The sequence below is a fragment of the Python bivittatus genome, unplaced genomic scaffold (genome assembly GCF_059951505.1).
Source record: "Python bivittatus isolate LINGU-HERP-01145 unplaced genomic scaffold, Pbiv_v1 ctg000790_np1212, whole genome shotgun sequence".
NCBI classification, from domain to species: Eukaryota; Metazoa; Chordata; class Lepidosauria; order Squamata; family Pythonidae; genus Python; species Python bivittatus.
In genome coordinates this window covers 4,227,488-4,248,543 of record NW_028277110.1, presented here as the reverse complement: position 1 = coordinate 4,248,543, position 21,056 = coordinate 4,227,488, and the positions used below count along the sequence as shown (strand labels likewise).

The following is a 21,056-nucleotide window of genomic DNA, read 5'->3' as shown; positions in this document are numbered from 1 at the left end:
ATGACCTCATCTGATGTAGATGTTAAACAGGAGAGAGGAGAGCACCGAACCCTGCGACACCCACACGGTAGGGGCTGAGGGCAAGACCTCTCCTCCCCAATCTCCACCAACGGGACTCAACCCTGGAGAAAGGAGGTGAATCAGCACAACACTGTGCTGCCCACCCCCAATTCTGAGTCGATCCAGAAGGATACCATGGTCGATGGTATGGAAAGCCACTGAGAGGTCAAGTAGGGCAAGGATGGATGTACAACCCCCATCCTGCCATTTTTTTCTTTTTCTATTTTCTTTCGTACTTATTCACTATTCTTCCATATTTTCTTTCTTTTCTAATATTTGTATTGTTTTTATCTTGTTAAAAATTTCTTCAATAAAAATTATATTAAAAAAAAAACCCAAGATGTGTGGACTTCAAGTCCCAGAATTCCCCAGCCAGCCATAAATTTAAAAGTTGCCAAGTTTGAAAAACACTGATCCAGAGGGTCCCAGGCTGGAGAAGACCAATCTATGAACACAAAGAGTAATGGAGGATATCGGATTCAAAAGAGAAGATGAGCATTTGCAGCCTGGATATTCTGAATTTATGAACATGGAGACTCAAGAAAGACAAGATGTATCTGATACTTAGAAGCGCAGCCCAGACCATTTCTGCATTCATCTTATTGGCTTACCAATAATTCCTATATTGCACATCTAAATACTATTTAAATAACACCCACATTAGAAGATCGGATTATAAACTTGATGGAGCTCACGGAAATGGCAAAGCTGACCAGTTTGGCCAGGGAAAAAACGATAAAGATTTTTTTGAAAGACTGGAAGCCTCATATGGACTTTTTGCTGAAAGAAGAAAAGAGAGAACTGATGATTTATGGATTTGGGGATTAGAAAGGGTTAAAGAGGGAGAGGAAGGATGGAAATCAAAATTTTAAGTGTTCTTTCGCTTCATCACTTCTTTTTTCTTTTTTATTTCCTATCTTTTTTCTTTTTCTTATTTTTCTTTTCATTTTTTATACTTTTATTGTATTGGGAAATTCCAATAAAATATTTTAAAAGTACTGTTTCAATAATACCTTTCTGAATTAATTTAGGATTCAAAACTCTGAGTCCATTTTCCTTTAGAAAAACCAATGATTTAAAAGGCAAATACCTCTGGATACTTCTAAAGCCGAGAACTGCATCGCCCCTCTCAAAAATCAGCAGAATCTGAGGGTTGCTCAAATCCCAACCCAAACCTTCACTTGAGATACGCATATCTGCTGGCATCTTAATCAGGAGTGGCAGGACCAATGACATGTGTCAACATATTAGTGGACGTGGCTTAAAATGGAATGGCAAGGAAGATGTGGGTATAGCTGCCGCTTCAGCTTCACGCACTGCTTATGGAATAGGCCGTGATCGCTTCTGAAAGCTCTTTTTGGTCAGCCAGTTTTACATTTGTCTTGGATGTCTAGAATTAAATGCTGGTTGGTGGAACTCTCTGAGGTGCTGAACCTTGGAATGGCTGTCAGAGATGCCTTAAGTTGGATTCCTATACAGGTAGTCCTTGCTGAGCAACCGTTTAACAATGGTTCAGAGTTATGACAGCAAATACAGGTTGGAAAAAGTGTTTTACAACCTGCATTTGCACTTACAATCGTCGCAAACTGTCACACCTCCCCCGCAGTCATGTGATCACAATTTGTGACCTATGACGATTGTTAAGTGAATCACATAGTTGTTAAGCGAATCCACCTTCCCCAGTGGACTTTTTTTGCCGGAATTCACTTAACGACCATTTAATTTGCTTAACAACGATGTGATTTGCTTAACAACATGGTGATTTGCTTAATGACCATTGTAAAAAAGGTCGTAAAATCAGCTCCAGTCACGTGACAATTTGCTTAATGACCAAATCGTTTAGCGATCTAACTTCCAATCCCTATTGTGGTTGGACAGCGAGGACTACTTGCATTGAGCAACTCCTTCCACATCTATCCATCTGTAACTAATATCACTAACTAACGTTCTTCATTCTCTGTTTAAACTACTCCGTGAAATTACTGTCCATACATTTTGGTGCCAGATTTTGCTGCTATTAAAACGGAAACCATTCTCATACACAGACTTTTTCAGAAAGAAGATATTCTCTAAGAATATTTCGGGACCATAAAGGTCAGCATCACTGCCCCCTTTTGTTTTACTTCTTTCCCTGTGGTCAAAAGTCCTGGAAATAATTTGGAGAAACAGGGCTGCTGGAATGATTAACCAGAAGTCACATCCTTCTTCGCATTAAAAAACAAGCTGCTTTAGAAAAGGGACTCTGAACTGTCTTCAGTGGAGACTGGGACCTCAGCCTTGATGGCTCAAATCCGGTTCTATTTCATTCTAATTTCTCTCTGTGACAATGAACATTTAAGCTGAAGCTTAATCAACTTTGCCACATGCTTTTGCAATGTATTACCTGATCAGAGGTTGCCTGCAGACTTAAAAAAAAAAAAAAAAAGCAAGTGTGTGTTTTGTGGTGACAGCCTTAAAATAGAAATAGTCTTACACAATTGCATATATCATATCTCAGCAAGAAAAGGTTAAACAGTCCTAGAGTCGGAAGGGACCCTTCAGGCTACACAGTCCAGCCCCTGTGGAGTCCTTGGGGTTCTCTGAGCTTGGCTGTTTGCTTGCAGACATTTCGTTACCCAGCTAGGTCACATCTTCAGTGCTAGAATGGGATGGGGTTTGCTCTCTGTAGAGCATTCGAGCACTGAAGATGTGGCCTAGCTGGGTAATGAAACATTTGCAAGCAAACAACCAAGCTCAGAGACCCCCTAGGACTCCCCAGTTCAACCCTGAGCTATGGATACTCTCTTCTATTAGTCAACCCCTGCTCAGTGCAGAAATCCAAATCAAACATCCTTGACCAATAGCCGTCCAACCTCTGGTTGCACACACCCAACAACGGAGGCGCCCACCGCTTTGCCAGGAAAATGGTTCCACTATTAAGCTGTTCTTTCCATTCCATTTTGGGGCAACTACATTTCACTTAGATCAGAGGAACTGAAGAATGAGAAGCACACCTGGCAATGATTTAAGAACAGAGCAAAGGATATTACGAATTAAATATAGTTTTGACTCAAATTAACTAAGTTAACTCAAAAACAGTATGAGAGAAAATTGAACGAGAGAGCCAGTATTGTGGAACGGTTCCAGCATTGGATCAGCAGCTGGACGAGTCAATTCTGGTCCATCTTCAGTCACAGAGGCTGATCAAGTGATTTTGGGCCATTCTTAGCCCAGCTTAGCTCACAGGACTTGCTGTGGGGAAAAATAGGAGGAAAGAGCACTAGGTCTGCTAGCTTGACCTCCTGAATGAAGGACAGACGTACATCTAAGTAAATAACTAAATAAATATTATAATTTACAGGGGAAAAAACTTCCAGGGAAGAAGCAAGAGAGTGAGAGTGAGTTATATCTGACATGGTGGATCTACCTCGTGGAAACCCTTATCAATTTCCTATTAAATTCTAAGCTTTTATCCTATAACTCCAGCTTTTCAGCCTGGAAACTTTTTTAAAACAAGCTGATTTTTTTCAGGATACAGGTAGTCAAGTTAAATACACAATGATTTGAGTTAAATACACAGTGGTTTGAGTTCATTACACAATACTACTTATACAGTATTATACAATAATACTGTTTCATCTTACGTACACTTTCAACTTGAGGACAGACCTTGGGAACGGAACTTGTCCTTAAACCGAGGACTACCTGCTGAAATCTGGATTGTCCTCACTGAGCGACAGTTTCTTACTGCAGAATACATCCGGCTGTGTTTGGATTTTGTCTCCACAGTTTGACCCACTTCCTAGGATTCTTCTTTTAGCAGGATCTAAATCAGATCTGAAGTATTACACCTAGCAGCATTTTCCACTCCACGTGAGATGCAAAGGAATTTGAAGTGTTTTAACACAGTTTTTCAAGGGTCTTTGGTGTTGGAACAAAGATTAAAAGAAACCAACAACCACAGGAAAATCCAGTTGCATTCTCTTATCAGAATCAGACGTTAGAGAGACTGGAATTGCTATATTGCTATTTATTACTAGAAGGGAAAACATTAAAGGACAATTGACTTAGGTTTCTCTCCAAACAGATCTAATAAGGAGATAATAACAGGGTAAGTGGTCCATTAAGTAGCAGCATTTATGCTCCGTTTACTGTGAGCAAAGCAGTACAAAAGATGCGGCTGTGGTCTTCTGCAGTCCGAATAAAAACAAGCAATATGTAAGGAAGGAGCACCCTGCTTGGGTCTCAGGGCTTGCCAACCACATTCTGTGGTAGCTAAGTGCAACCCGCAGTCCCAAGGCCGCAGAAGCTCCCCGAACCTCCCCCAAGTTGCCATGAAATTGCAATTTCCAAACTAACAGAAAAAGCAAAGAATTCAGTACATGGAGAATATTCAGGGTCAATGGGTTTAAACATGAGCGGCAATTTAAGTCACATTTTAATTTTAATCCAACTAAACCAGGTTGAACTTTTTTCAGTCCTGGCCCTGCCTCCTTTTGGACCACATGCCCTGTGAGGCCACACACAATGGGTCAAATGCAAATCTTGGGGCTACCAGGCAATTTCCCTAATTTGGACAAACCGTAGCAAGCAAGGAAAAGCAACTGGCTGGAGCGGACCCCTGAGCACCTGACTCTCCAGCCTAATGGCACTGGCGTCCTTGGTAGGGAGCTCCTTCCCACTATCAGACCCCCTGGACTGAACCCCCGAGAAAGGCTCAACTACTCTAAAGAAACTCACAAGGATGTCAAAAAGCTACTGAGTCTGCCAGCTTATTTCCTCTGAGGCCAAAATATACATGGCCTTGTTCTTTATATTCTTTCCGGCCCAAGAGAACGTTGGAAAGAAACTCTGTGAAGAGGTCCAGACTCGGTCCATAGCAGGATGCTTCTCTGAAAAATGAAGATCTGGCGGGTGGGGGGGAAGGGAAGTCATCAGAAGGAAGCCTGAGTTCGAAAAATTGCCCCCAACTTCCCCCAATGTATCCTTATGGGAGAGACAGCTGGACAGGGGCTTAGAAAGTTGCTGATGGCTCCATTCTAAGCCTGCCTCCCTCCTGGTCACATGGCTTAAAATGGAGCATGCTTCCCAGTGCGCACGCACACACATGGATGGCTGCTGCTGATCAAGAACTCGGAAGGAGTTTCAAAAGCCATGCTCTCCCCCCACAAGCTCGCTTGCTTCTTGTAACGGCATTTGGGAAAGACCTTGGGAGACGGGGCCAAGAGACGCTGCCAAGGGAGCGGTCAGATAAGAGACAGCATAGCCCACAGCAAGATAGTGGATGGAGCTAATAGTATTAGAAATATTATTTCTAGTATAGTACTATAAATCCATTTATATGTGAAAATGGTACTGAAGCATTTTTCTAATACTATTATTAAAATATCAGAAATATACATATAATGCTTGTACTCCTACTACTACAGTACTACTATATTTCTAATACTCAGCACTGCTCCAAAGTATACGGCCAGGTATGTATCTGCAAGCAAATTTTTATTTTATTTATGTTATTATTCCATTTATACCCTGCTTTTCTGCTTGTGTAAAGGCCTCAACGTGTGTTTTTTTTGCAGATGTTTCCTCCTCCTCCTTGCAGAATTCTGTGGAGGAATTCAGTGGAAGGAGGACTCCAAAAGGTACTAGTTTCTCCTCCTGAACAATGCAGGCAAGAAAGCCCTTTAATTTCCCTGGAGGAAGACTCAGAAAAGTCTTATCTGAGGGACCGCCTGTCCCATTAGATCCGGCGGGGAAGGCATGCTATGCGCTCCAACGGCCAGGGACCTGCATTGGGTGGGTCCCAGGAGACGGGCTTTCTCTGCCGTGGCTCCCTCGTGGGACATTCTCCCCCGAGGTGAGGCTCGCCCCTTCCCTGCTGTCGTTCAGGAAGTCCCTCAAGACCTGGTTGTGTCGTCAAGCCTGAGGGTCTTTGGGAGCCAGAGACCTTCTTCGATGGCTCCACTGTAATTGATATTCTGCTCTCTCCACGGGGTGTGTATATTTTCACGTCTTCTTTTTAAATCTTTTTAAAATTGGTGATCATGTTTTTATTCTGCTAATAACTTTTTGTCTTTTCGTAATGCCTGTTTTTAGTTACTTGTTATTTTGTTTTAATGGTTGCACGCCGCCCAGAGTCGCTTTGTGAGATGGACGGCTATATAAATGTGATGTATAGATAGATAGATAGATAGATAGATAGATAGATAGATAGATAGATAGATAGATAGATAGATAGATAGATAGATAGATAGATAAATAAATAGAATAACATTTAAAAAGGGGGCTCAGGGATAGGGGGAAAAGAGCAGCAAAGATTCTTTCGGCTGCTCTTTCCTCCTTCCCAAAAGCGATGGAGGACTCCATAGTCTTGATCCCTTTTTTATTGCCTCTCTGAAAGGCACAAACTCATCCGGAAAGAGACCCCCTGAGGGCAACTGGAAGAGGCACCTCTTCTTCTCTGAGGGATCCCAGGCCTTACTGATATCGATGCTCACAGACTAAAACGGCCTTGCTTCCATCCCCAAGTAAGGCAGGAGCAGCAGTGGAACAGCTGGGGGCTTCTTCCAGTGCTGAGACCCCCTCCCAGGCTGACTGCAGCCTTATGTTCCCTTCTAAAACCATTTTCAGAAAGAAATTCTGCTCTCTGTTTATTTTCTGATCTCCAGCCTCTTGGCGTAAATGAAAGCCGTCAACCAGCTGGCCAAGCAAAGTGATGCGCTCAGAGGTGGGCTGTGGGTTGATGAATCAGCTGACCATCCTGTAATGTCATTCAAACGTTACCCTAAACTTTGATCCAGATCAAACTTGACACTGCAAATCGCACTGTCAATCATCCAGCGGCCAATGAAAGAACTTTAAATATGGCCTTCAGGGCTTGTTCCATATAGGATAGGGGGTTATCTGATGGGTTAGATGAATGCCTGGTCTTTCCCTGGGCAGTCACAGACTCCAGCAGTCTGCAACTAACCTGGTTTCCCATGATTCTGTTCTATTCCAAGGGGAGAGATCCAGAAGGACCTCTTCCTCTGGGGCTTTTTCAGTGTTGCTGAGGGAGGACCCTGCTCCTGAGAAATTCTCCCGGCATTTCTCCACCTGTCTGTTTTTCAAAACACAGCAGAGTATTTTGAAAGGCCATTTGTGCCCTGCTTTAAAAGGAGGCAGAAGATCCGAGAGGGATTTTTCAAACCCCTGGAAAAAATAAGCAAGATGGCACTTTTAGACGCCAATGTGCCTGGTGAGTTTTTTTTTTTAAATTAAAAGGCAAAATAAATAACTGGCCTCCACCATCTGTTTTATTTCTAAGAATTGTTTCAACCCCTTGACAGATATTTCCCTGAGAATGCCCACAACAGGCCCTCAAATGTGTTCCCCAGCCCAGAGCCGGCTGTCTCCTGCCAAGCCCGGTACTGCAAGTAACGATCAACGAAGACAGAACCACTCAGACTTCAATCAGGAGTTTTAATATGACAATAAAGAACACAGGGCCTTGGAAATTTCAGTAGGAACCTCAGCTCGCTTGTATTCATGAGTTCACTGAGAGGGAAGCTTCTCTGAACATCTTGAATTTCTTCTTCTTGGGCTTTCTGCAGCCCAGACTGAGCTTCCATTTATGAGATAAACTACTAATAAACTCTTCTCCTAGGCAGGACTAGAACTCACAGTCTCCCAGTTTGTAGCCTGATGTGAGACTAGGCTGCAGCTGCCACAACCTAAAGATGAATCAGGCACGTAAGCAGAGAGGACAAAAGCCAGGAATCTTGTCTATGAGATCCCTTCAGGGAGGAAGATAAGAAGGAAGCAGGTCGTTAAGGAAAAAACAAAGGACCTCAACCAGAAAAAGGAAGTTGGGCCTGAGCACATGGAAGCCCTCACCCCAATCCCATCAACTTGTAAATCAACCCAGCAAGGACTTCTGGGGATGAAAGGGGTCCCAAAGCCTGGCCACTCTGAGTCATCTTAGTCATCTGAGTCACCTTTGGATCCAGACTTGGCAGCTTCCCCTCTAGCTAGTGCCTGGCAGCCTAGTTGGGAAGGACGTGGGTAAGCGTGGATGAGCGTGTGTGTGTGTGTGTGTGTGTGTGTGTGAGAAAGAGCAAATGTACCTTGCAATCAGCAAAGTTTTGCTGTTACTTTAAATTCACTGGGTCTCCATGTATTACAAAGAACCTCTTGTGCCTCAGTGTTCGGTTGGAAGTGATTTGCATGTGTCCCTAATTATTTCCCGGCTGTGTTTCTGTCTGCTCCAGCCGCACCTGTCTGGAAAACCCAGGTAGAAAGCAAGGGGGACTGACAAGATCCACGTGCCTCAACAGGCTGTGAGTGTGTGAGTGAGCGACCATAAGCCGAACCTGGGAGCAGCGTGTGTAACACTGGTACCTTAACCATGTCACCAAACTGGTTCACTTTTGGAAGAAGTTAGCCCCTGCCTTTTTCCTAGGACTGGCTTAATGTCCCACCACTGACCTTGTGTCTAAGGCAGGACTAGAACTCACCATCTCCCGGTTTCTAGCCTGGTGCCTTTAACCACTGGCTCTCCCCCCCCCCTTTTCCTTAGCTTCCTCATAATCTCTCAAACCTGCCCCTGGTTCATGGGATCATTTGATTCCCAGGTTCTGATGGGTGCTTATCTGTAGTATTATTCTGTCAAGGTATCATAGGCAATACACCACCTGACCTACAGAATAATTGAGTTAAAAACTGAAACAGGGATAAATGCTTCCATTTCGGCCTTGACTTCATTTTAACTATCGGCTTACTCTCCCACATAACCCACTGTTGGCCTAAACAAAAGAATTTCTTACATGAATTCCAGAATTAGAACCTGTGCAATTTGCCACAGTCTGCACTTCCTCTGCACCTTTACTCTATGCGAAGAGTAATTATATTATCTTATCAGTATAATGCAATTATACCGATGCATAGAGGTGGCTCTAGAGATTCAGAGCAACATTACATAAAATAAATCTTACCCAGGCTGCTTTTATTCGGTTTTATCAGCACTCCCTTGAAAATTGGTAATGGAGAGAAGGCAAAAAATGTAAATTCGTTTCAGGGATGAAAAAGCTGACAGTAACTGCATGACGCTCTGTAAAGATTGAGATTCAAAACATTGGGGAAGTGGCAGAATTCAAAATCATCAGCTTCAGAAGGCACGGTCTTTTGGAATGCTAAAATCCAATATCTAGCTGCAAGGATAGACTTTTAGAAGGCCTTTGCAGAATCTGATATTCGGTAAAATGTCACCTTTATTAAAATCACACAAGCTGCTATTACAGTGGCATGATATTATTCAGCCTTTGTGTTTGTCTCACACTGACAGCACATACAATAGGGTGAATGAGTCATCTGAATATGCCTTCATTTGTGGACAGGGAACTGAATTAGAGGAAGAGTGAAACCCAATGCTATCACATCAGAGTTCATTGAATAATCAGAAAGGACTGGCCTTTGCCTTGCAAACAGAGCTACTCAGCTCAGGCATTGAAACTCGATTTCTGACACCTTGACAGAAGATAACTTATTTATTAATAAGCTTTAGCCTGAAAGATGGAGTCATGAAGAACAGGGAGGGATTCAAGGCTGATCTCCCTGAAGGAGTCACTTCTTTCTGCCTCACAGGAATTCCCTGGTGATGTGTAGGACAGACTTAATGTATCCTCATATGACCTTCTGCCAATGAAATCACAGTTCCTTCCACCACTGCTAAAGAAGAAATCCAGAACTGAGTCACCAAGAATGATTGGATTTCATCTATACAACTTCTGAAGTCCTTCAAGAAAAACAATTCAAGTGCAATGGAAAACCACTAATGTGAGAGAGAGATTTCAGGACTATCTAAAACCACCTTCTTCCTTTCAAGGCATCTTTTAAGCTACATATTGATACCTATTTTTCGGGAAATAAATTTAATGATGGACAGATCAGTATAAATTAGGGCAGTTTCAGTGTCCATGGGTGGAAGGTATTCTTGACCTCTGAGGCTTTTAGATTTTTAAAAAAATGTCCATAATTTCTCCTAACTTTTGAGTACAATTTTTCCTAACAGCCATAATTTTTACTGTACATTTCCCAATATCATTATTGCAAATTTTTACTGTAAATTCCCCGATGCTATCTGTCTACCCTTTACCCTCATGTGTAAAACAGCATTGCAGGACATGTTCTGTCACAACCACGCAATGACAGGGCAGTGGAGAGAGAAGACAGCGTAAAGCTACCCACTGAATTTTTAAGACAAGCAAGAATCTAGCCAAACGTTTCCTATTTTAGCTTGTATTCTACACTCACAAATTCCATCTCTCTTTTTTTCCTTTTTTTGCTGGAGAAAGTGATTTATGAGAATAAATAAACAGCAGACGTGTAGAGGTATACTTTGCTTTACCATTTAAAACGAATGTGTGCTTCAAAATATCTTTGGAAGGATGTAGGAAGGCTAGTATCTGGCCTAGGACAGGGGTGACCATCTTTCCGGAGAGGAAAAACACTTAAAATAAAAAATTCCAGGATCACAGGGAGTGCTGTAAGGACATCACAACATCACCAAAGTAAGCATAATCAAACTATTTTGACCTGGTTCAGATCATTTTTGGAGGAGAAGAATTATCCCCCAAGGGACCGACAGTGATCATTTCAGTGGCTCAAAACATCTGCAGAATGGATGTTGCAGGGCCCAATACAACTTATGGGCACAGACTGACCATCCCTGGCCCAAACCTGTTCATCCAGAGGAGACCCAAAAATATCCTTACCTTTTTGCAAAGAACCATCTGGTGATCAAAGAGGAAGAAGACACGCTGCTGGCTTCGTCCGTAAGGCTGATATATCCACGACATCTCCCCCGTGTAGATCAACTCAGAGCTGCGATCCAAAATGTCCTCCCCCTAAATTGAAAGGAGAACTAATCACCCCACATGATATGGCTGTCCCCCTTTGATTTTGCTTTCCTTTTTTAAGCAGAGGAATTTAAAATGTAGGAAACCAGCCTGGCTGAAAACATCACACAAGACCAAAGAGATCTGAAGGTTCCTACATTTAGGTTAGTTTTATTTAGATCTGGTCTCTCTTTCTTAGCTAGGTTAACAATGTTTTCCATAACAGATTAAAAAGCTAAAGGCACCCACCAGTTAAGCTCAATTTCTGATGAAGGCATTCATACAATTAATTCAGTTTCTTTTGTTTTCTGGACCTATATGATGCTCCAGTCATAGTTGACTTTGTATAGCATTAAATAAGTGGTTTGCCATTGTTTCCTTCTTCAATCAATTTCCCACTCTAGCTAACAGCCCTGGAATTCCCCCTTCCAAGTCCTAACCAGGTTTAGCTTATGAAATCAGCCAAGGTTAGCTAGGTGCTGTTACTTGCTAAAGATGCGTTCTGTCAGGTTCAGCCCAAGAACAACAGCGAGACAGTCCAGAATCAGTTCAGCTCCTTTATTAGCCTACACCTAACAGACAGAATCTCGCCAGACTAATTCTAATCCCCAACAATAGCAACTATAACCATGATGCCCTTAGGGAGGGGCCAGTCTCCTTCTCTTGACTTTCCCACACTCTGGTTGGGGGCTGAGGGGGTGCTTTCCCGGGAACCCCTCTTCCCCCTTGAAGCTCCATTCCAGAATCCTCCCCACTCATGTCTTCCATCACACCTTCACCTATAGAAACGCTTTCTTGTTTGAGATTCTGAACCTGGATGTAGAATTGTTCTCATCTGTAAATGTGCAATTGTATTCATGCACATTACACCTCATGGTTTTGTTTACTCTCTCCCTACATTTTCTTGCTATTTTATATTTCCTTTCCATTAAAAAAAAAACAATTTAAAATACTGGCTGTCCCCTTTTGCAAGTTTTGCTATCAATAATCACAAACCTGCAAGTGTGGTAGCATCTGGGTCTTTTCAAGTGTTATTTTGCAATGTAACAACATTCTGAGTGTATCATGCCAATGAAACTCTGCAGTCCCTGTTTTTCCAATAATGTACCCAGAACATTCCCCATTAGTCATGGTGCCATTCAGAAGACCTTGCAGCTTATCTTGGGATGTTTGGAAAAAGACCTCATCTTCATTTACCTATTGAAGTGGGGATGGGGGTGGGTGTTAAGAATGGAGCAGGCTCCATTTCTATTGCTGATTTTCAGATTCTGAACCTGTAAATATTCTGTAATTTTTCTACAATCCTCCAACAATAAGCTGCCTTTTCACCTTCTCATTTCCTCTTTCACATTATAAAAAAGTTCCCTTGAAAAGTTCACAGCAGAATTTGGTTTAGAGCCTTTAACTCAGCTGCAATTCTCACAAAAAACCCACTTCTGTTTTCAAAAAAGAGGGTCCTCTAGGAAGCAGGGGTCTTCTACAATGCATTCATGGGTCATTGAGGTTGCTTGTTGTTGAAAATAAGGAAAAAAATAAAGGGGAAAAAGTGCTAAAAATAGAAGATTAGCTGTTATACTCCAGGAACAGCAAGCAACTAAGAAAGCTTTAGGGTATAAAAATCCCCTTTAAATGCCTCAGCTAGATTAACTGAACCCATTTAGAGCCATCAGCATTTGATGAAAGCCATCATGGTATCATGCATATCATGAGAAATTATGTAGTATTGCATTACTTCTGCAATGACACAATGCACATGATGTCACTTGCCTTTCACAGATGCCCATAAATAAAGACCTTACAAGGATATGTAATTGCATATATGCATAGAGCGAGAAAGTGTGTGTGCTTTATTGCACATTGAACATTAGTCATCTAACTTTAAGATATGCCACAAGGTTATATATGCATTTCTAGTATGTAATTACAAACAAATGCACTGCCAACTGATACACACACACGCACACGCACACGCACATGGATGCCATGTGTGTGACACTCCCACAAATATTCCTCAATGAAGCAGATAAAAGAGGCTGATGATGTTGAGCCTCTCATGCAAATCAAGGCTTCTGCATTCACCGCACTGAATTCTTAGAGCAGATGTTTCCTTCCCCTAAAACACGTAGAGTGGTTGGATTGATGCAACTCGTTAAACTAGGTTAAAATGAGTTTGGTTCAGAGTTTTGAGGGGACTGTACTTATTGTCTTATTAAGTTGTTTAAATCAAGCCACCACATTAAGCCATACTAATAATTTGTTTGGGGCATAACCTATAATGTGAATATAGCAATTATGCAAGTATAACCCCAATTTAGGATTTAGCAAGCCATGTGAGCCCAGCCATCAATGAAATCAATATTTGATTATGGTCAGTATCCAGATGTAATCTGACCATCACATTTTCTAACCTTGATCTGCTCTATGACCCCGAGGAGACTAAGGGGGAAAATATCATCTAGTGAACTACTCCCTACTAAGGATCATTCAAACCAAGGATCCGACTCTAACAAATTTCTCAAATTCAGAAAACAGCTACCAGATGGTCTTCTACTTTATGAGTGGTCATAGACAGATCAATCTTTTGAGGGTGGAATAAGAGAACCTTCATAAGGCAGATCATGTTGCTGAGACAACTCTACGAGAATGATCTGTCCAAGGTGCTGACAATCTCTGCCTTAACTCTGCAGTCCCATATAATTGGATTTCACTTTGTCCTTTCAGTACCATTATACAGTGGTACCTCGGGATACGAACTTAATCCGTTCCGTGACTCTGGTTGCAACTCGAGTTGGTCTCAAGTCGAGGTAAAGTTTCCCATAGGGTTCAATGTAAATCTGGTTAATCCGTTCCGCCCTCCGAATTTGGTTGCAACCTGAGGCAAATTTCCCCATAGGGTTCAATGTAAATCCGGTTAATCCGTTCCACCCTCCGCCCGAATTTGGTCGCAACCCGAGGCAATTTCCTCTTCAGAGCCTGACTCCCGCCAAGCCTGCTCTGCATTTTCTTTGGAGCCATGCTAACACGCACACCAAAAACCTTCACAAAACACCGCAAAACACACCACGAGCCTCACCGAACATCTCCTTGCTACCGCGACCTCGGCCACAGGAAGCCGCGACTGCGTGACAGCAGGGAAAATGGCCGCGGATCCGGTTCGTAAGTAGAGGCAAGTTCATAACCCGAGGTAAAATTTTCCTGCCGAAGCTGGTCGTAACCCGAAATGTTCGTTAGTAGAGGCGTTCGTATCCCGAGGTACCACTGTATCCCCTCCTTTGGGACACTTGAGCTGACTTAATATAGGAACCAAATTCACACATAGGGGTAGCTTATTTGATTTCCAAGGCAGATTGTATCACAGAACCACCATTTCAAAGCAAACTGATCATGTGAATTAAAGGCAGCTCTGCTGAACACCTTCAGAAGGGGACAATCTAATCCAGAATTCTTGTCTTTCCATATCTTTCAAACAAGGACTCTCATACAGTGTCTAAGAAGCTAGAGATAACCAGAGTTCATTTAAGGACAAACAGAAGGCAGAAGAAACCCAGATTGTCCATTTATTTAAGACTCTTATATGGCCATTCATCTTATATGCCATAACTCTGGATGGCTCACAGCAGAAGTGATAAGAACACTAAAAAAAAACCTAATAAAAACATTCAAAAAAGAAAAGAAAAGAAAAGAAAAACAAAAAACCAACTCCTAAGCCCTAAATTAACATTCCCCAATACATAAAAAATCACAGCCACTGGGCTCCAGCCTCACCCTATTCCAATGCCTATGGATTGGACTGGGAGCCAGTACAATTCGAGCAGCAGCAAACTGAGGGGCACCCAGCATTGCATGAACTGCTGCATTCTGGACCAGTTGTAATTTCTGGATGGTCTTCAAGAGCAACCCCAAGTAGAGTGCACTGCAGTAATTCAACCAGGAAGTGACCAAGGCATGAGTGACTATGAACAAGGCCTCCCGATTCAGGAATGGGCACAACTGGTGCACAAGATGGATCTCTGCAAAGCTGCCATCTGCTCCCTGAACAGGAGGAGGGTCCAAGAGGACCCTAAATTGCATGCTAGCTCTGTTTAGGATTGTGCTATCCCACTGAGAGTCAAAGATGACCTCTCTCAGGATCCAGGGAGGCCAAAAACTCCAAGCCACTCCATTGTGCTAAGGTTGAGTTGGAGCCGCTTCCTCCCCATCCAGACCCTCACATCCTCCAGACAGTGGGTCAGCACCTGAATGCCACTGCCTGCCTGGCCAGGGAGGAGATAACTGTGTATCACCAAGATACTGATGATACTGCATCCCATCCTGCTGAATGATCTCACCCAGCACTTTCAGGTAGATGTTAAAGAAGAGCGGTGAGAGACCCCAATACTGAGGCACCCTACATGAGAAGGGCCTAGGGTTGGACCTCTCCTCTGTCCCACACCACCACCAACTGGAACTAGACACAAAAGGAGGAGAAAAATTGCTGCAAAACAGTGTCCCCTGCTCCCAGTCCCTGGAGCTGGTCCAGAAGGATACCATGGTCCATGGAATCAAAAACTGCCAAGAGATCCAGGAGGGCCAGGACAGTTGTATCATCCCCATCCAGAGGTCACCCACAAGAGCAACCAATTTAGAGGCAAGTTGCTACAGTACCGAGTACTTTATCTCCTTGACCCAGATATTATCTGCTACAGTATGTAAAATCTCCTCATTTCCCTAGGGAAGCAGTGTTTGGAAAGTCCTGGAATCTTTCAACACCACTGAGGAAACCTGAGAATGCTACTGTGATGGTGACGCAGATAAAAATTATTATTAGTTGTAGTGAAAGGCAAAATCCCATTGACCCCACAGCAGCGATGCTGTTCAGGACTGCAGATGCAAATTTCTACATCTAGAGAATAACTTTCCCCAATCCAGTGCCAAGTCGGGGTGTGTGGCCCTTGGGGACAACTGTTACAGAAAAACAAGAATGCGAAGAAGAACATGACATAATCTTGACTTAAGGCATTTCATTATGTCTGAGGAAGAACTGTGCCTGTCTGCAATGGCTGGTAAACAATGATCCAACACTAACAATTTATCTCAGTGGCAATGAATCACCTGTTTCCCTTAAACAGATGCACCTAAATCTTGCACAGTCTTGGATGGATTATCTGTGTCTTAAGAGCAAGGCTCATCCTCCTTGAAGCAATCTCTCCCTTGGACATCAAAGGAGAGACCAGGAGATCAACCCTAGAAATGATACAAAGTTCAACATCTCTGCAGAGGGCAACTGTCTACCAAAATGCAGTGGCCAGCATAGTTCTGCACAAGTCTAGGTTTGCGCATGTGTCAGCTCTTTTGCAGGAGGTACATGGGTTGCTGATTTGCTTCTGGGTCCCGGTGCTGGTTACCACCTTTAAAGCCCTACAAGGCTTGGGGCCTGGTTATCTGAAGGACCGCCTTTCCCCAGTTTCATCTACTTGGCCCACCAGAGCGAGGAGGCAGGGTAAGTTGCGGGTCCCAACTATGAGGGAAGCACATCTAATGGGACCATGAAAAAGGGACTTCTCTGTGGTGGCTCCCTCCCTAGGAATATTCCTCTGGAGATAAGACCGGCCCCCACCTTGACACTTTTCCGGAAGGCCCTGAAGATGAGGTCTTGCTAGCAGGCCTGGGGACCCCAGGTTGATACAGAGCCCATGAAGTGGCTGATCTGTGTTGTAGCTGCCGTGAGGATGGGGTGGGGGTTGACAGGCTTCTTCTATTGTGGATTTTAATTCTCTTAATTCTGTCAGCCGCCTGGAGTCGCCGTGTGTGAGTTGGACGGGCATATACATTTGTTAAAATAAATAAAAAATCAAGCTTCCCAGGGGTACCCAATGATCACCCCCCCCCCTCATTTTCCTCACGGGATTTAGGCAACGGGCAGAAGGTGTTCCCCACCCCTCCAGCCTCAGATAATGATCCAAACAAAGTGAAAAAGGAAGAACTCAGCAAGGGTGGGTTCTCCCAAGAAGAGTCCTGCGTGACCAGGTTTCTGGTGCAAAACACCCCTTGCAAAATGGCTATTCCTCCTCCCCAAAGGGACCAGGTTGCTTGTTACCAGGCAGCGCTGCTGGGGTTGCATTATTCAGCAAAACAAACGCTTTCTGCTCGCTGGAGCTCTTGGGCTTTAATGAGCGGTTGATTATTTGATTAACGAGAGGCCACCCATCTCTTTTTCATCTGCTTCTGGCATTGGGTTGGGGAGGGGAAGCGAGGCTTTTTTTTCTCCCCCCCCCCCATCTCCCTCCTTTTCCCACCGCCCCGGGAGGTCCTATGTCACCAGGCAGCTCGAGGGTTGAAAAACAGGATGTTGGCTGCGTGTATCATATTTTTATTCACGCTGGCCTCTGGATTTAATAATGCAGCATCGCTCTCACGTATGTTACATAATTAAGGGCAGGGAGGTTTTCATTAGAGGAGTCACAAATCACTGGAAGGAGCTGGAGACAGAAGCAGTTTAAAGGGACAGCACCAGTCCCATTTTGGTACAGTTAGTCGTTTTCCTAGAATTTGATCATACCGGGACATGCCAAAAAACCACTTAGAGAATGAGAATCGAGGACTGAATTAGGATGTAATACAGAGGGGTCACGTCACGCGAATTAGATGTGCTAATCAGAAGAACGGAACAAGGGCCAGGGGAAAGAGAACTCAACGGCTTCCCAACCCAGCAAACTGAACTATGAAAGTGAACGTAGAAGTGGCTATGGAAATAATTGTGCTTCTTTGAGAGCAGCCAGTTAATCAAGGGAAGTGTCTAGATCAGTGTTTCTCAACCGTGGCAACTTGAAGATGTGTGGACTTCAACTCCCAGAATTCCCCAGCCAGCACTGCTGGCTGGGGAATTCTGGGAGTTGAAGTCCACACATCTTCAAGTTGCCACGATTGAGAAACACTGGTCTAGCTTAGAAGACACAACAGCTGTTCAGGGAGTGAAACAGTTTACAGTCTTAAAGGATGAGGATGGTGGTGTCTTCGGTTGGGATTAAAATTATACTCTATGGATAAAGGCTGGAATTTGGAAACGCCGAGATGCTGAAGTTGAACTACAAGGAACTCCAATCGGAGGCCCAAGGAGATGTGAAGCACTGTAGGGGGGAGGGAACCCTAAAAACTCAGAAGAGTGATAAGAATGGTGCAAGAATGGTACCGTACTGCTGCTTTTATACCCATATTAGAATCCGTTTTATTTCCCCTCACCAGATAAAATACCCAAGTTATTCTGATACTTTCTACATACAAATTCTGCTGTCTGATCAAAGGGTCTCTACCCTTCTGGACGTTACTAAATTCTGTTATGCTGCTAGTAAGTCCTGATTTATGCTGACCGATCGCCATCCTTCAATATAGTATGACTGTGCCTAACTTCCCAACAATACTAAATAAGTATACTTTATACTTCTTTATTTTAACCTATTTCTTTCTTAGATTTTTAGCTTTATGCCTTAGTTTTAGACAAATAACATTCTGGGTTTTTCCCCCCCTTTTTTGTCCTAGAGATGTAGTTTGCAATGATAACAATAGGGACAATCATATTCTGTATTATTTTTTTAGCTGGTGTTCTATGTTTCGTCCTCCTCTTTTACTTTCCAACAGGTCATTAATCATTTGGTTCTATCCTGGTCTTGGACCGAAATAAAGTTTGACTGACTGAATGGAGGGAAAAGGAGAGCTGGTCCTGAAACAAGACGGGGCAAATTAGAGAAGGCATTTTGGAAAAGTTGGAAGGATCTGGGCCATGGGGGAGACAGAGAGGGGTTTATCAAAAGCCCTGTTCAAAAAAAGGGAAGAGAACAGACAGTACTTCTCACTCATTTCCAGTGCAGAAGTTGGCTGGGTTCAACTTTACTTCCATGCTGGCAATGAGACATCCCCTCTGGGACATCTGAGGATACTGGACCAACTTAGGGGGAGCACCCCAAACCACTTGGGGCCCGCAGTGCTGGGCATCACTGTTGCCCGCTGCTTCCCAGCCTCAGGACTAACAGCCAAACATCCTGCTCCACCATAGGGTAGATCGGGCTGTCTGCATGACAGTAACATGCGTAGCTCCAGTATTATTTTAAATTTCTAGCCTGTGAAAACAGAAACATTTTTGTGCGTGGGAAGAACAAAACTAAAAAAACAAAACCAAACAAACCCCAAGGCGTTGGTCATGCTGATAAAACTAAGCCTAACTTAAGAAAGTAGGGTGCCAGTAATGGAATTGGGGGGACAGGGTGGTGCAAGGGGTGTGTGTGACATTTTGTTTTCCATTGGGAAGAACGACTCGATAGGAGAAAAAACTCTCCGCGGAGAGCACAGAGCCAAGCAAACTTAAACAACGTCTGCAGAAAAGTTATAAAGTTATCACAGTTTTAACCGACAGGTAGAAACCCAAGCTTAATTATTAAATGTGAACAGTATAGCCAAATCCTAACTGCAATGACATAATTCGCGTTGTTCATGCGGGGCCTTTGCACAAACCCGTTTCTCATCTTAGGCGTCTGCAACGTGGCCACAGCTGAGAACCGCTTTGTGCTCAGGAATAAATTCCATGCTGTTGCTGGCAGGGTTCCAAGCAAACAAACCAGCAATTGTGCTGCGCCTCTGAGTTCTTGAACCTGAATTCCTTTCGCTCAGGCACCTTCCCCCCTTTGCCATCTTGGTCACTGTTAAAAGCTTGCTAAAGCTACGGGAAGATAAAAGTCAGAGCCGGGAATGCATTTGCGTCTTATGAAACAGGGTCTATCTGGATATCCCAGCGGCACTGATATTTCTCAAAGCCTGACCTCCAAATTTAACCTTCAAACGCTAGGATTAATGGGACTGTCTTGAACTCCAAGCACTCTATCAATATTGGACTTGACACAAAGAGGTTAAATGTCTTGCTCTGACTTCATATTTTGAACATATTCACAGGCAGAGTGCTGTGAGTTTCGGTGGATATAATTGGGTTATGGTAACCCCAGAATTTGTCCAGATATGGATGATACGGAGCTTCAGCAATCCAGCGGTTTGGAATGGAAGTTAGATATAAAAATAAGGGAAACCTGCTTCTCACTAAGGGGGCGGGGAGGGGGGAATGGCCTCCATTCCCGTTTTCTTTCAGTTTACTCTATGAAAAGTCTGCCTTTGCACAGATGTGAACGGCTACTTGGGAATCAGGAAACAGATGGACTGTAAAAACATAATTCTAAGGAGATTCTGGATATCTATATACATATACATATATATAGATATGTATTGTATGTATGTGTGTGTGTGTGTGTATAAATTTATATATATATAATATAAAAATATTATATATTTTTTATTATATATAATAAAAATAAATAAATAAATAAATAAATAAATAAAATACAGGAAAGTATATCAGGACAGTAGATGTTTCTATATTGGGAACCCAACACAATTCCCTAAAGAGACAGAACTGCAATGTTCAACTTGCTGCCCGAGTTGCCCCAATTCATTTTCAAGGCAGCAGTTTGGCTGTCCCTATTGAAAATGACGTATTTTCACTAGCAATTGAACATTCCTTGGAAGGTACAACTGTTCGGCCAACTATGCCTTAAATTTCCAGGGCCAAAATTATACTGGAATATTCCTGTTTCAATGGAGAATTCTGGTTAATCTCCTCACCCTCCTCATTTCCATAATGCTCCTGTTTCTTTTTCTCCCAAAGGCTGCTTCTGTTGGTCGTTTTAAATTGTTAAATTAAGGGGGGGGGGCACCTCTGCACAGTTGGATGGAAGCCATAGCTCTAAAAACCAACCTCTCCCAGTATTAATGATGGTGGGACAAAAATAGCTGTTGATCCAGTGCAAAGGTTAACAGGCAACTTTCCATCTTCTCATGAATACCAAGTATGTCAGTACTATTCTCTTCTTAACCTAAGCTTATATGTAGTCCAGAGGTCCTTCTTAAGGGGTAACTTGCATTAGTTCCCTGTAAACAGCAGAAGGAAGCTACTGTGTTTCTGACTATCTTCTGTTTCCAATGACTGCTTCCATAAAGAAGTAATAATCCATAATTAATTTGGTATAACTAGTCCTGTCCTTCTCTGTTTGTTCTCGAGATATACTTCCATATATCATGTCTCAATGAACATCAAAAAGACTCAACAAGGCATATTAAAAACAACAA

General features: G+C 43.0%; 1 protein-coding gene across 6 annotated transcripts in view; it reads right to left on the bottom strand.

Moving 5' to 3' along the window:
- Window positions 1-21,056, bottom strand: part of ARHGEF9 (Cdc42 guanine nucleotide exchange factor 9) — a 242,733-nt gene that overhangs the window by 17,134 nt on the left and 204,543 nt on the right. For all 6 annotated transcript variants that reach the window (XM_007421913.3, XM_088129201.1, XM_088129199.1 and 3 more), the window contains one exon: window positions 10,791-10,922. In XM_007421913.3, coding sequence (XP_007421975.1) covers window positions 10,791-10,922 — 132 coding nt within the window. The remainder of the gene's footprint in view (window positions 1-10,790; window positions 10,923-21,056) is intronic.